Genomic DNA, 17,170 nt, shown 5'->3' with positions numbered 1-17,170 from the left:
AAGTCAGACATAAAGAGAATTCCCTCTTTAGTGAGGGGGGAGGAGTCAATGGCCACCACTTTGATCGGAACCTTAAGTCTAACTGTCCCTATCTTACAGTGTGTGACCAATTGGGAGTCAATGAGATTGATGGATGATCTACAGTCCACGAAAGCTGTAGAGGGAAAACAACAATCGTTCACTAACAGTTCCACATGAAGCAACACCTTAGAAAACGAGGAAAAGGGTACCTGAGGGTCTGAGTAGTCTCCCCGCTGACTACCCAGACCTAGTCATTTCCCGTCGACTGGGTTGAGGATGGACAATCAGGACACTCCCTTTTCCAATGTCCTGTTTTACCACAGTAGAAGCATAACTGCTTTTCTCTCCGGCGTTGTCTCTCCTTTTCCTTCAGGGAGAGAGCCCCTACGTCCATGGGCACAGAAACAGTCTCTTTTCCACTAGGGAACAATGGAGTCTCCGCCTGCATCACCCCCCTGGCCCGCAGCCTGCGGTCCATCCGGACGGCCTGGGTCATGGCGTCCTCAAGTGAGTTAGTTGGGGGATGTAATGCCAAGGCATCCTGTTACCGCTCGGACAAGCCTCTGCGAAAGAGTCCTCGGAGTGCGGCATCGTCCCAAGTGACCTCTGAGGCCCAGCGGCGGAATTCTGTACAAAACCACTCAGCCGAGTGTTTCCCCTGACAGACACTCATCACCATGTCCTCTGCCAATCGCACTCGGTCCGGCTCATCATATATGTGCCTGAGGGCCTCAAAAAACGCATTCACAGACATTCTCTCAGGGGCAGTGGGAGGAAGGGAGAAAGCCCAAGCTTGTGGGGACCCTCTTAACAGAGACATAATGACCCCAACCTTCTGACTTTCGTCCCCAGAGGAACGTGGCCTCAAACTAAAGAAGAGTTTGCACCCCTCCATGAAGACTCTGAACTCCTTTTTGTTCCCAGAAAAGAAATCAGGCAGTTTAACAGGTGGCTCTGGGGACACCAAAACAACATCACTCGCCCCAGCCCCCAGAGACCCAGCAGCTAAAGCCCCCCGCACTGTCTCAGAAACCTGCTGCTGAGAATGAGCCAGAGCTTGCTGCTCCAGAGATAAACCCTGAAACATCTGACTCAGATTTTACATTTGCTCAGCAAGAGATTGTATAGGATCCATATTTCTCAGTAGAGAAAGAAAAAAAAAAGAAAAAAAAACTTAACGGTCAGTTATAATGTCAGGATCCTGTCAGCGCCAGCGTGCAGCCTCCACTGAGCAGGGACTCACCTGCACTGTAGGGGTCAGGTACAGCCAGAAAGTACAGATACACAGGACCTGTGGACGCTGAAGTTCAGCAAGCAGTCACAGGACCTACGGTCATGTGACTGCAAGGGGGCAGGGCTTTCAGAGATGGCAGGACACTATACAGAAATACTCAGAGTCAGGCAAAATGGAGATCATACACAGAGAAATCAGTAAAGCACCAGGGATGAGACAGGACAGATAGTCAGGGCCAAGCAGAAGTCAAAACCAAACAGACATAGAAGGTACCAAGCAGAATCCAAAGCAATATCCAGAGAGCAGACTGAGTCGTACACAGAGAATCAAGCAACCAGAACACAGCACAAACACACTCAGGGGTCACCACACAATGCCAAGGGCGAAAGTATAACTGATGGGGATAGGAGCATCCTGAGGCTATAAGAAGTCTCTCCCAGAACCAGGGAGAGGCCATAATCATAGCCCCAAGTGTGCAGGTAAGCCTGCACTGGGATCACAACCTTTAACCCCATAAATGCCAGTCATCAGCACTGGTTCCAGACATTAACCCCACGTGTGGGAGTCAAACCCACACTGAGATCATGACACATGTCTTCTAGATCTTCTACTGGATCAGGAGCTTACAGGACAAGTCATCGGCATTGGCGTTTTTAGTGCCAGCTCGGTATTTAATGACAAACTCATAATTGGACAACCGAGCCATCCATCTTTGTTCCAAGGCGCCGAGCCGGGCGGTCTCCAGATGGGTAAACGGATTGTTGTCCTTATAGATGGTAAATTTGGATGAGGCCAAATAGTGCTTGAACCTCTCGGTCACTGCCGAAACGATAGCCAAGAATTCTAGCTTGAAGGAGCTATAGTTGGTAGAGTTCCTCTCAGTAGGATGAAGCTTCCGACTGGCATAAGCAATGACTTTCTCCTTACCTTGCTGCATTTGAGATAGAAAAGCTCCTAACCCAACATTGCTGGCATCGGTGTGCAGGATAAACGACTGATCATAGTCTGGATACGCTAAGATCTCTTCTCCAGTAAGTGCTTGCTTAAGGCTGTTGAATGACTCATCCAACCTAGAATTCCACTCAATCAGGGGACTCTTGCCTCTGGCCTTTTTGGATTGGCCAACTAGGAGATCTTGAAGGGGGCTGCCAATTTAGTAAAGTCTTTGATAAAGCATCTGTAGTATCCCACTAGGCCTAGGAATTGTCTGACCTCTTGGATGCTGGTGGGTACCTGCCAGTCTCTGATGACAGTCACTTTGTCTGGGTCGGGTGCTAATCCTTCTGAACTCGCGACATGGCCTAAATACTGCACTTTGGGCTTTAGATGACATTTAGATGGTTTTACCTTTAAGCCAAAGTTGGACAACGCCTCCAAGACCTCTGCCAGATGTTGCAGATGTTCCTCATAGGTCCTGGAATATACAATCACATCATCCAAGTACAATAGCACAGTTTCAAAGTTTATATGTCCCAGACAACATTCCATAATTCTCTGAAAGGTCCTAGGAGCACTGCTCAATCTGAACGGCATGTAGTTAAATTCACATAGCCCCATAGGAGTAGTAAAAGCAGTTTTTTCTTTGTCTGCCTCAGCAACAGGAACCTGCCAGTACCCGCTGGTTAAGTCCAAAGTGGAGAAGTACCTAGCTGATTTTAAAGCTGCTAGAGACTCCTCTTTGTGTGGTAAGGGGTATGCATCTTTGTGAGTAATTTTGTTAAGTTGTCTGTAATCTACACACATGCGCATTGTACCAGTTTTCTTTTTGACTAACACCAGGGGAGCCGCCCAAGGACTGTAGCTATCCCTGATTACCCCTGCTTGCTTCATTTCTCGTAGCATACCTTTTGCGCACTGATAATGAGCTAGAGGCACGAGACGATACCTTTCTTTGATAGGTGGGTGACCTCCAGTGGGGATGTTATGTTGAAACCCTTTTACCTGCCCAAAATCCAAGGGATGCTTACCGAAAACCCTCTCATATTCTTGCATCACCGGCTGCACTCCATTTTTCTGATGTACAGGAGTGGAGTCGGTGCCAACATGTATCTTTTGGAACCATTCCACCGTCTGAACAGAAGAGTCATTGCCATCCGTCACTTCTGACAGATACAAGGGTCCTACAGCCTGAATATCATTGTTGCTGACTGTGAATAGTTTGGCTACGGTTGCATAATGGGGCAAGCAAGCTTCCTCCTCTCCACAGTTCAGAATCAGAACACATACCGGGACCCTGCCCCTTTTAACATCAACAAATCCCCTGGCCGTCCACACAGTAGGTCTGCTATCTGAGTAGACTGGTTCAAGGAGAGCTTGGTAGTCCCGTCTTCTGATGCCTATGGCTGCTCTGCACCAGATGAGGATCTCACTCCTAGGGGGAAGCATAATGGAGTGGGGATCACTCACCCTTAAGGCCCTTTTACATTTAGCGATGCACCAGCGATCCAACCAGCGATCCGACCCGGTCAGGATCGCTGGTGCATCGCTAAATGATCGCTAGTGAGCTTTCATACAGAAAGACCTCACAGCGATGCAGCAGCGACGCAGCGCACGATACTCACCTTTCACACACAGCGATCCTGCGTCCTCCCGCCCGCCTCCACGCGTCGCTGGACGTCACAGCAGGAAGCCCAGCAGGAAGCGCCCGACGAGAAATGGAGCCGGACATTCTCGCGCGATCAGCGATGGACAGCGGGGGAGCCGGTCGCTGGTAAGTATCACACATAGCGATATCGCTAGCAATATCGCTATAACGTCACAAAACCAGTGACGTTTTAGCGATTTTGCTAGCGATATCGCTTAGTGTAAAACCCGCTTTACACTACCAATCTCTCCACCAGTTAACACCACCTGCTGTTGCTGCACAGGGGCCTTGATATCTTTATTGAGGGCATGCTGTTCTTTGTATGGGGCCGACTCGGCTATGTCTTTCAAAATGGTGATGACCTCACTTAAACAATTTTCAATCACATTTGTGCCCAATGTTATGATAGTTTGACACTCTGCTCTTTCTACCTCTACCACCACGAGACCTTGAGCTTTGAGCTCCACTTTCCCCACTTTAACGACAACCTCCTTGTACCCCACCTGTGTCAGAGGTTGACCATTACTTGCTATTAGTAACAAGTCACCATCAGGAAGTTGAGTGAAATCAGCATCAGTCCAATATCCCTGTTACAGTGTGTGAGGCATTGTGGTTACCTGTGATCCAGTGTCCATGAGGGCGGTGAAGGGGATACCATCCACTACCACGGGTATATGTGGACGTCCTCCAACATACCTGTTCCTCCAGTTAGTTGGACCAGATTGTCTTACTCCTGGTGGTTGGTCCTCGGCCCCATGGGTCGCCCATTTAAAGGACATTCCCTTTCAATATGATCAACCTTATGGCACTGTCAGCAGATGGGTCTCCCAGAAGAGTCAAATCGGTCCATTGCTCTTCTGCCGGTGAGAGTCAGTCGTCGCTGATGTTGTGGCATCCTCTTTGGCCATCACCATGGAAGATCATCCGGGCTTGATGCTAGTTGGATCCTCTCTGTGGTGGAACAAGTCTGGAGAGTCTGAACAGTTTTACATAGAGCAGCCATATTTTTAGTCAGTTCCTGTACTTGCAGTCGTAAATCTGCAGTAGAATCATCAACTGGAATCTGCACATGCTGTACTGCAGGCACCTGGGGTGAGGATACAGCCCCCTGGTGGTATGTAACTGCTGGATGTTTAACTGGCTCAGTGCAGACATAGGTAGATTCTCTTAAGATACGGATGGATCTGTCCTTAAACTAAACAAAGTCAATGTTAGGGTTCTGCAATGACATCATGCGCAGTTGTGCCTTACTGGAATCAGACAAAAGACCTTCAATGAACTGCTCTTTCAGCATTTTGTTTTCATCTCTTACACTGTCTGGATCAATTTGTTTAATGGCCCACAGCGCCTCGTGCAGGTTAAGGGCATAGACTCTAACAGCGTCCTGTGATTTCTGACTGCAGCTGAAAAATCGCATCTTTATTTCTGAAGCAGTATGTGTGTCAAAGTATCCCTTAGTTTTGCAAAAATGTCTTTTACAGTCTTTTTATCAGTCGCTGGCCAAGATTTAACTTGTCTCTGAGCAGCGTCACTGAGCTGACTTGTAAGTATACTGACTTTCTGCTCCTCTGACATAGGGTAAATTTCAACCATGCTGTGCAGCTTCTCTTTGAAGTCACTTAAGGTGCACAATTTGCCAGTGTACTGTGGCAGCCATTTCGAACCTGGTAAATAAGGCATGGTGAGAGGCAATATGGAAGCTGCAGCTGCTGCACCCTGAGCATAGCCAGGATTAGACATCTTTCTCCCATAGTTAACCCTTGCAGGGGTGCGACTCACCGCTTCAGTTGCTGCAGGTTGTTGCTCCTGTAGGACATTAGACACGCATGGTATTCTGTTCATGACGCCAAAATGACACCGGTCGTCTTAAAGGGATGTGTCACAGTGGCAGTGACCCGGTCCATGGCCCCAGGCGGTCATGTAAAAGGGGAGTATTGATTAGGGATAAAGTTTATGTAGTGATTTGTGACGCCAGTTGGAGTGTTCGACTGTAGTATTGTCGGCACTGCAGATGATCCCTGGGGGAGTAGATGGTGATGGCAGTGCAGATATTTAACCCTCTCCAACCAGGGCTGACCCCCAGAGATTGTGATGGAAGTATAAGGCATGGAGTAATAAGGCAGGAGACAATGAAAGTCACTTTATCATTTACTGTAGTTCAGGTGCAGTTCAGAGGAGATATTACAACTCTCAACAGGGTACAGTCTGCTCTGCAGAATGGGAGTTATCCTTCACTCTGCTGTGACTCGGTGTAAGCTTCCTGCTATTCTAATCCCTTCTGGAACCAAGGCTTCCTGGAGTCTAGAACTTCCAGTATAGCCACTACTCACTGTGTATTCCTCTGCTGGCAAATTGCAGCTTGGATCCTGTGTGAAGCTCCAGTTCCTTCTTGCACAATCCTTCACTGATCCTATTTTGCTGCAGTCTTCCCGGGGAAAACACTTTGCTGTTGGTTGTATAAACTCACACAGTCTCTCAGCTTACCACCTTGCTCTGAAAGCATGGATGGCCTAGGGGCTGACTCCCTGATTCTTATTAGCTTTACTCCTGGAGGGAGCACATGGCATGGCTTCCAAGAGCGTTCTCCATCTTTCCTCCATCTTCTTCACTGAAAACAACAACTCTTGACTCCTCCCCCTCCCAGTTAGGGTATGTCTGCAAAGCTCTAAGCTTCAGACAAGTAAGGGAGTGAGGTAAATTGTGTGTGTGTGCTGTGGACTCTAGCAGAGAAAGCCTAACTCCCATTGCTCACAAAACACATACAAAACAGTACATATTTAACCCTTTTGTGGCGACAAAGACGCAGGGCGCCACACAACGTGTTACATTTTGGTGCAGTCGTGCACCATCAAAACGACGCATGTGGAGGCATCCGCATACATCAGCACGGCCTGAATACCTTATGCTAAAAATAGGGTACGCAGGCCGCATGCCGACGGAGGCGGAACTGACCGGAGGAGGTGCGGCCATGGGCAGAGCTTCACAGAGGAAGTCCGCAGCCCTCCGCAGCTCCTCCATACGCAAATGTGAAACCAGCATTAACCTTTCACCCATTACTGCGCAAGAGTAAAAAGGGCGACAGTGACATCTTGTGGCCTTTAGTTAGAACTGCAGCCCACAGAGAAATTAACACTTGTTGCCACAAGAAAATATATTTCACACAGCAATAACGATTGGCATCTTGCCTCAACATCTTCTGGGGGAACAGGACCCAATGTCCTCCCTCTTACAAGTACACAGTGCTATATAATATGATGATTGCAATTTATTAAGAGAATAAAAACTTTGATGGGAGTGCTTCTTTATAATTTTTTTTTAGATTGACACAAATAAGGATATGTATAAAAAACAAATCTGAACTGAAAAAGTAAGTTACACATGACCATTAACCAGAGAAAGTAAAAATCAAAAAACACAAATATCCTGAACTAAAATGTAAAAAATAAACTGCAAATAATGCATAAAGGTAATAATAAAAATAATATTTAAATACCCTTATTTTTATTATTACCTTTATGCATTATTTGCAGTTTATTTTTTACTTTTTAGTTCAGGATATTTTGTTTTTTGCTTTTTGCTTTCTTTAAATAAGGATATGTGTACATTGCTATAAGACAACATTATGATTTTTGGAATAACCTCTCAAGTTTAAATCATACAACCTCTTTCAGCTACTGAATCATTTAAGTCTCTTAAATCTTATAATTATTATTGCCGTAATGTTACCTGATCAATCATGCACCACAGTCTTTAACAAGAAATTTGAGTTATTATTATTACTTTTGATTGATGCAAACAAATTATAACATGAAGTAACTTGGAAAATTTAGAATGAACCTTTTATGTGATGCATCTTTTTTTCTGGCAATTTTATACGCATCAGTCATGTGGTTAGTTTACTTTCAGTCACTTGTTGCCATAGTGTAGAAAGCATTCTGCCCGTGGTTTGGGCAGCATGAATTGCAGCCTGGCTGAATGACTGTAGGCAGGTATATTATCCTCTGAAATGTTCCCATGTTTCAGAGAAAATATACTTAGAGTAGTTGGGGCCATAACCAGAGAGAAGCACAGCCCCGACTGGCTCTTCCCAGAGCCATGCTGCAATTCATGCTGTCCGATGTTTGGGTAGAATGAATCGCCTGACAGGTTCCCTTTAAAATGCGCGATCAGAAAACATACACATAGCTGAATTACCATTTTAAGTGATTTTTCATTCATGTAGTTGTGTTATCTGTCTTGCTCTACAACTAGTCATAAACTGAAAGTAAAATATTGAAGAATAACATTAAGTCCTAAAAATGTTTATTTAAGGGAATATTCCATTTTAGAAAATGATGCATACAGGTAGGATATGCCATCAATTCATTACCATTGCAGGCCCAGATGTCAGATCCAGTAACTACAGTCAGTCCAATCCACCAGCTGGTGACTGGGCCAGTATTATATAAAAAAAAAATACCTGCACCTTCATTTTCAGGATGTTCAGGGTCTCAGAACAGACCCACCAATCATAATGTAATCCAATGTGCAAGAAAAGTTGTAGGTAGAAACATGTAGGGTTTTTCTTGCAGTGGGATTGCCCATATCTGCGCTCTTTAATATGATGATCAAATAAACGTCAAGTTTTAAGAATCATATTTCCTGTGGTCACTGGAGACAGCTTTTCTTGCACATTGGATTTCCATACCACCGGGACCAGGGCGGTTCCGTGCGCTATGACCAACCAAGGAACCTGGACATAACAGGGTGAGCTGTACTTTTTCTAAATCATAACGATGCCATCACTTTTTAAAATGGAAATATCAATTCAGAATTTTCTGACTGTCTTTTTCAGAATCCCATTCCCTGTATCATGGACAAATTACCCAATTTGGTTCTATTCAATAAAATGAAAAAAAAAATAGCTTTTAATTGCTTTTCTGATTCTTCTGGCAATTTGCACAAAAACTTTTTAATATTTTCTTAGGCTAGTTTCACATTTGCGCATGGAGGAGATGCGGAGGGATGCGGACTTCCTCCGTGAAGTACCGCCCACTGCTGCACCTCCTCCAGTCAGCTCCACCTATGTCCGCATGCAGCCTGCGTACCCTATCTTTAACATTGGGTACGCAGGCCATGCAGATGCATGCGGATACCTCTGCATGTGTCATTTTGACAATGCGACGACCGCATCAAAATTGCAACTTGTTGCGTTCGAAGCGGGTCGCCGCATAGTCAGAACGACGCATGCGTAGGCATCCGCATACATCCGCACGGCCCGCATACCCAATGTTAAAGATAGGATACGCAGGCCGCATGTGGATGTAGGCGGAGCTGACCAGAGGAGGCACGGCAGTGGGCGGAGCTTCACAGAGGAAGTCCGCATCCATCCACAACTCCTCCATACGTAAATGTGATGCCGGGCTTAGTGAGTAAAAAATAAGCAGAACAAATTTTACCTTTGAGATTTTTTTTCTTACCGGTGCTGACCTGGCAGGAATTTTGGACAAAATCTCTTTCTGAAGAAGATCCTGTTGATAACAGCTCCGACACAGGGTCAAACACAAGGTTGCAGTACTTCGTCTGTCACAGATAGAAAAACTCATGAGTGAGAGATTGAAAAGATGATGTTGAGGGGCAGAGTGTGGAGTATGTAACCTGTAGGAGTGCTACAGATATTACTTTAGACCTTTGGGCAGCTTGCCTGCCTAATAACCAACTCATTTTTAGTTCTATAATATCGAATTACTATAATATTATATTCTTCAATTATAGGTAATCAGCGCCGAAAGGATATAGAATATATGGCAAATATGTAGGACTCTTAAGAAAGGAGATATTACTCTCTTCTTTATAGCTGTCATTTTATAAAATAGATCCAATGTCTGACTATACAGTTGATGAGGATATTGAATTTATACTTGTGTTTACCTACATTTTGCTAAGCAACATAAGATGGCTGAAAATATAAACTGTATGTCCTTCACGTTTGTCCAGGAAAGTGAAGCGTTGCACACGGAATGATTGTTAATATGATGACTCTGTATGCACAGAATATCATTGTCGTTGGCAGCACATCTGTTTACACCGGACAATGTGCCACCGATAATAAAGAATTTACTGCTCACATGAACAATCTAATAACTCAACCACAGAGCGTTTTGATGATTGCCAGCTTTTTACACAAGCCAATAATTGGCGAACAAGCATTCAGATGAATGCTCATTCCTGATTGTTGGCTCATCTAAATGGATCTTTAGTCAATGGAGTATTGGACCTATCTTGCTTCATTTCAGTTTCCCATTGAATGGTGTTCACCATTGAACATAACTTCCCTTTCCCATGTGTAAGGCCCCATTAACACACCCTGATGATTCCAGCACTGGAAAAACCAGTATTAGTGAGATCCATGGTCCATGTCTGTTTGTCATCCGTGTGAACGTATGAGACATCCGTGTGACATTCATGTGACATCTGTGTGTCCATGTGCTGTCCATATCTTTGTGTCCATGTGCTGTCAGTGTGGAAATGCAGCATAGAAATTAAAAAGTGTTAAGTATTAAAGATGTTCAAAGATAGAGATAGATAGCGATGAGGAACATAAATGATAGCTAGATAGATAGATAGATAGATAGATAGACAGATAGATGTCAGTGCAATATACAGTATAATCAGTGCTTTGAGTGAGTAGTTTTCTATGCTTGTTTTTATTGAGTAGATAAATAAATAAAATTGTGTGTGGTGTTATTATTCTGGGAGGGGGGGGCAATATCCATAAAGGTTTACAGTGTATTAATAACAGCTCACAGCTGTCTGCATAGCCTTTACTGGTTATTAAGAAGGGAGGATCCCCACAAAAATGACATGAGGTCCTCCTATGTTTATGGGTTGCCCTCCCAGGGCTGTGGGGTACTCAGTACCGGGCCGGTATCAGGGGGACGTGTCACAGTGGCGGTGACCCGGACCGTGGCCCTGGGTGCCTAAGTAATAGGAAGATGTGAATGGTGGAATGTAGTTAGATCAATAGTTTGTGACGCCACCTGTTATGAATGAGTCACCGTACGAGGCAAAAACAGAAATACTAGCTAAGTCCAGAAAACCAGAGAAGTTGGCAGCTATCGGATTGCAGACCCCTGAACTTAACAACAACAACTAGCAGTAGCCGTGGGGGGTTCCTACGGTGCCTTAGACCCCTCGATGACAGCCGGAGAACTAAATAGCCTAAAGACAGAAAGGGAAATCTAAACTGCCCCAGAGCAGACCCCAAAGCAATAGGCAGCCCCCAACATATAATGACGGTGAAGCAAGATGAAAAAACACTCACACAGATAGAAAGATAGGCTGAGCAAATGATGGGGCCCAAGCTAACTAAATAGGACAGGATAGAAAAGCTGCTGTCTGCAATCCACCAAAACCCTCTCAAAACAAGAGCCAACAGACTGATAGGGAAAAAAGCCCTGAAGACGCTAGGCTTCAAAAAGACTATATCAGTACTCAGGTATTTTCTGAAGACAGAGCAAAAAGGAATTCAGCTCACCCAAGCAGGGAATGGCAGAAATCCAGAAAAACAAGGCAAAACAAAACCAAAACTCAAATGTAAAAAGCAGAGCAGAAAACTTAGCTTTTGAGGAGCAGGAATCAGACTGGTCTCCTAGAATCCCTCAGAGAAATCACCTGCAAGGCAGAAGGGGGTCAGCTGCCTTATATCTAGTCAGCAATTCCAGTCACCCAGTCATCATCATTCTGCTCAGGTGCTTTGTAATCAGCCTCACAACCTCCCTTCACCAGAAGAGGGAGTTCATCAGACCTCAATGGTGAAGGGGAAAATGAACTCACAACAGTACCTCCCCCTTGGGGAATGGTCACCGAACCCTCATCCACGCCACCAGGGCGATAAGGGTGAGCCCGATGAAAGGCACGCATCAATCTTTTGGCATGAATATCAGAGGCAGAGACCCAGGAATTATCCTCCTGACCAAAACCCTTCCACTTAACCAAATACTGGAGTCTCCGTCTAGCCAGACGGGAATCCAGTATCTTCTCTACCTCATATTCCATGTTACCTTCAACTAATACAGGGTCCGGAGGTGCCACCCCAGGAACAACTGGTTCAACAAACCTCTTCAACAAGGACTTATGAAACACATTATGGATTTTAAATGTGACAGGAAGAGCCAAACGAAAAGAGACCGGATTAATAATCTCCAAAATCTTGTAAGGTCCAATAAATCTAGGCTTAAACTTAGGAGAAGCCACCTTCATAGCGATATTTTTTGATGATAACCAAACCATATCACCAACATTAAACTGGGGACCAATGGTCCTATGTCGGTTGGAAAACCGCTGGGCCTTTTCCTGGGAGAGAGATAACTTATCCACCACTTGGTCCCAGATCTGGTGCATTCTCTCCACCACAGTGTCAACACCTGGGCAGGCAGAAGGCTCCACCTGCCCTGAAGAAAATTGAGGATGAAACCCAAAGTTACTGTACAAAAAAAAGGTGACATCAAAGTGGCAGAACTAGCTCTATTATTTAAAGCAAATTCGGCCAAGGGCAAAAATGAAACCCAATCATCCTGGTCAGCAGAAATAAAACATCTCAAATATGACTCCAAGGTCTGGTTTGTTCTCTCCGTCTGCCCATTGGTCTGAGGGTGAAAAGCAGAGGAGAAGGACAACTGAATTCCCAGCTTGGAACAGAAAGTCCTCCTAAATCTAGACACAAACTGAACTCCTCTGTCAGATACAATGTTCTCAGGAATCCCGTGCAAGCGAACCACCTGTTGCAAAAACAGGGGCACCAACTCAGAGGAAGATGGCAACTTAGTGAGTGGTACAAGATGAACCATCTTAGAGAACCTATCACAAATCACCCAAATAACAGTCATTCTCTGAGAGACAGGCATATCAGAGATGAAATCCATTGAAATATGGGTCCATGACCTCCTGGGGACCGGCAAAGGCATCAACAACCCACTAGAGCGAGAACAAGGTTTAGACCGGGAGCAAGTCCCACAGGACTGCACAAAATTCCTGACATCACGAGACAAGGCGGGCCACCAAAAAGACCGACTCACCAGATCTCTAGTACCAAAAATACCTGGATGACCAGCCAATGGAGAGCAATGAACTTCAGACATCACTCTCTTCTTCCACTGGTCAGGAACATACAACTTTCCACTGGGACAAGGCTCAGGTTTGTCCTCCTGGAACTCTTTCAGGGCACGTCTCAAATCGGGCGAGATGGCAGAAAGAACTACCCCTTCGCCTAAGATGGTAGCAGGCTTGGTCAGCACAGGAGAATCAGCAAAGAAGCTCCTAGAGAGGGCGTCTGCCTTGACATTCTTAGTGCCAGGAAGAAAAGAGACCACAAAATCAAAACGTGTAAAAAACAAGGCCCAACTAGCCTGTCTAGGGTTCAAGCGTTTGGCCGACTCCAGGTAAATCAAATTCTTGTGGTCAGTGAGGACCACGACTTGATGTTTAGCTCCCTCCAACCAATGACTCCACTCCTCAAATGCCCATTTCATGGCTAACAGTTCCCGATTCCCCACATCATAGTTACGTTCAGATGGAGAGAACTTTCAGGAAAAGAAAGCACAGGGATTCATTTTAGATGTTACAGGATCCTTTTGGGACAAAACAGCTCCTGCACCAATCTCAGAAGCGTCCACCTCTACCTGGAACGGGAGTGAGACATCAGGTTGCTGCAAAACCGGGGCAGAAGTGAATCTTCGCTTCAGCTCCTGAAAGGAAGAAACAGCCTCCGAAGACCAATTCAACACATCAGCACCCTTCTTAGTCAGATCAGTCAATGGCTTGGCAATACTAGAAAATTTTGCTATAAATTTCCGATAAAAATTAGCAAAACCCAAAAACTTCTGGAGGGCCTTCAAAGAAGTGGGCTGAACCCAATCATAAATGGCCTGTACCTTGGCCGGGTCCATTTCAATAGTTGATGGAGACAAAATAAATCCCAAAAATGAAATCCTCTGTACCTCAAAAAAGCATTTCGATCCTTTGACATACAGGGAATTCTCCCTCAAGATCCGGAACACAGTCCGAACATGTTCCACATGAGAATCCCAATCCTTGGAGAAGATCAAAATATCATCCAGATAGATAATCAAAAATTTATCCACAAAGTCTCGGAAAATGTCGTTCATGAAGCACTGGAAGACAGAAGGGGCATTAGTGAGCTCAAAAGGCATCACCAGGTACTCACAATGTCCCTCCGGAGTATTAAATGCCATCTTCCATTCATCCCCATGCTTAATGCAGATAAGATTATATGCCCCCTGAGGTCAAGCTTGGTAAACCAGCAAGCACCTTTAACTCTAGAGAATAGATCCGAAATCAGGGGTAAAGGATACTGATATTTAATAGTAATTTTGTTGAGGGAACGATAATCAATACAAGGCCTTAATGAACCATCCTTTTTGGCCACAAAAAAAAAAACGGCACCTAAGAGTGAAGAGGATGGTCTAATATGACCCTTCTCCAACGCCTCCTTAATATAGGATTGCATAGCCTCGTGCTCTGGTACAGATAAATTGAAGAGCCGACCCTTGGGAAATTTAGACCCCGGGCTCAGTTCAATTGCACAGTCATAACTCCTATGAGGAGGCAAAGACGCAGACTCATTCTCACTAAATACATCATAAAAGTCAGCCAAATAGTCAGGAACATCATGCAACTGGGGAGAGGTGGAGAAAACAGGAGCGTCACTAAGGGCACACCGACAACCCCAACTCACCACAGACACGGATTTCCAATCCAAAACTGGATTATGAATTTGCAACCAGGGAAACCCCAGAACAATGGTATTATGCAAACTGGATTATGAATTTGCAACCAGGGAAACCCCAGAACAATGGTATTATGCAAATTATGCAACACCAAAAATCTGCAATTTTCTTGATGGTCTGGGGCGGACCCGCATTACCACCTGGGTCCAAAACTGAGGTTTATTTTTCGCCAAAAGAGTAGCATCAATCCCCCTCAAAGGGATAGGCGTCCGCAGAGGTGTCATCGGAAATCCACAACGTTTAGCAAAATCCAAGTCCATTAGGTTCAGGGCTGCTCCCGAATCCACAAAAGCCTTGGCGGAAAATGTGGACAGGGAGCAGATCAAAGTAATTGCCAGAAGAAACTTAGGTTGAACACCACCCACAGAAAACGTGTGTGCAAAACGTTTCTCTCGTTTAGGACAGACAGAAATAATATGCGAGGCATCTCCACAAAAAAAACCACAGTTTATTACGCCTTCTAAACTCCTGACGTTGCTCCCTGGACAAAACTCTATCACATTGCATAGGTTCAGACACTTGTTCAACAGGTGGCAACTAGAGTTGAGCGACTTTGGTCGGATCGGGTTTCGTGAAACCCGAATGAAACAAAATAAGTTTCAGATGAAACTCGTCCGACTAGAGCAAAACAAAGTCGGAGTTTCGTCCGAAACCCGACCCCAATGCAAGTCAATGGGAAATAAAAGTCGGACGAAACTCCGACTTTTTTTGCTCTAGTCGGACGAGTTTCATCTGAAACTTATTTTGTTTTATTCGGGTTTCACGAAACCCGATCCGACCAAAGTCGCTCAACTCTAGTGGCAACACCTCTCGTGCAGTCCTGCGTTCACGTAAACACCGATCAACCTGAATGGCTAATGACATAGAATCGCCAAGACCAGAGGGAACAGGAAATCCCACCATAGTATCTTTTACGGCTTCTGACAAACCCTTCCGAAAGAGAGCTGCCAAGGCATTATCATTCCAGGTAGTAAGGACCGCCCACTTTCGGAATTTTTGACAGTACAATTCTGCAGAATCAATGTCAACAGGGTCTTTTCAGCCTGATCAATAGCATTAGGTTCGTCATACAACAACCCCAAGGCTTGAAAAAATGCATTCACATTAGTCAGAATAGGATCATCTGGTTTCAATGAAAACGCCCAATCCTGGGGTTCACCACGCAGCAAAGAGATGACAGTTTTAACCTGCTGCGCGGAGCTCCCTGACGAGTTAGGCTTCAAGGCAAAAAATAATTTACAATTATTTTTGAAATTCAAAAATTTAGACCGATCCCCAAAAAACACATCAGGAGTAGGGATCTTTGGTTCAGCAGCATGTGAATGAGCAAGGTAGGCGGAAATTCCCCGCACTTCCGCAGCGAGCTGCTCCACACAATCAGACAATTGCTTTATCTCCACTGAGAGAAAAAAAAATTCCCCCTACGGCCTCAGAGATATAGAGGAAAAAATATACACACATTTTTTTTTTTTTTTTTTACAATTCTTTCCTGCTATTGAGTACCCTAGGATCTGTGGTATGGCGGGTGATTCTGTTATGAATGAGTCACCATAGGAGGCAAAAACAGAAATACTAGCTAAGTCCAGAAAACCAGAGAAGTTGGCAGCTATCGGATTGCAGACCCCTGAACCTAACAACAACAACTAGCAGTAGCCGTGGGGGGTTCCTACGGTGCCCTAGACCCCTCGATGACAGCCGGAGAACTAGATAGCCTAAAGACAGAAAAGGAAATCTAAACTGCCCCAGAGCAGACCCCAAAGCAATAGGCAGCCCCCAACATATAATGATGGTGAAGCAAGATGAACAAACACTCACACAGATAGAAAGATAGGCTGAGCAAATGATGGGGCCCAAGCTATCTAAATAGGACAGGATAGAAAAGCTGCTGTCTGCAATCCGCCAAAAACCTCTCAAAACAAGAGCCAACAGACTGATAGGGAAAAAAGCCCTGAAGACGCTAGGCTTCAAAAAGACTATATCAGTACTCAGGTATTTTCTGAAGACAGAGCAAAAAGAAATTCAGCTCACCCCAGCAGGGAATGGCAGAAATCCAGAAAAACAAGGCAAAACAAAACCAAAACACAAATGCAAAAAGCAGAGCAGAAAACTTAGCTTTTGAGGAGCAGGAATCAGACTGGTCTCCTAGAATCCCTCAGAGAAATCACCCGCAAGGCAGAAGGGCGTCAGCTGCCTTATATCCAGTCAGCAATTCCAGTCACCCAGTCATCATCATTCTGCTCAGGTGCTTTGTAATCAGCCTCACTACCTTCCTTCACCAGAAGAGGGAGTTCATCAGACCTCAATGGTGAAGGGGAAAATGAATTCACAACAGCCACCTGTGGTGTTCGGCAAGGGAGGTGTTAAGCCGACGCTGCAGACAGATCCTCCGGGACAGATGGTGTGGTGCAGCAATGATGGTATAGCTTCTGCCCCTTCTTTTTGGGGCAGCGTCTTCTTCCAGCGCCTCCATACCAAGCCAGTATGCGAACCCCTCGGGGGGTGGGCCATGTCGCTGTCACATAGTAATTCAGGCAGGGGAGGCCC

General features: G+C 45.2%; 1 protein-coding gene across 3 annotated transcripts in view; it reads right to left on the bottom strand.

Annotated features, from left to right (window-relative positions):
* MFRP (membrane frizzled-related protein) overlaps window positions 1–17,170 on the bottom strand; it is a 228,888-nt gene that overhangs the window by 187,857 nt on the left and 23,861 nt on the right. For 2 of the 3 annotated variants that reach the window (XM_073566439.1, XM_073566441.1), the window contains exon 3: window positions 9,278–9,401. In XM_073566439.1, coding sequence (XP_073422540.1) covers window positions 9,278–9,401 — 124 coding nt within the window. The remainder of the gene's footprint in view (window positions 1–9,277; window positions 9,402–17,170) is intronic. The other variant, XM_073566440.1, reaches the window with a different exon arrangement.

Source organism: Dendrobates tinctorius, unplaced genomic scaffold (assembly GCF_039654945.1).
Source record: "Dendrobates tinctorius isolate UK_male_01 unplaced genomic scaffold, ASM3965494v1 ptg000018l, whole genome shotgun sequence".
Taxonomy (NCBI): domain Eukaryota; kingdom Metazoa; phylum Chordata; class Amphibia; order Anura; family Dendrobatidae; genus Dendrobates; species Dendrobates tinctorius.
This window is presented reverse-complemented; position numbering and strand designations above follow the sequence as displayed.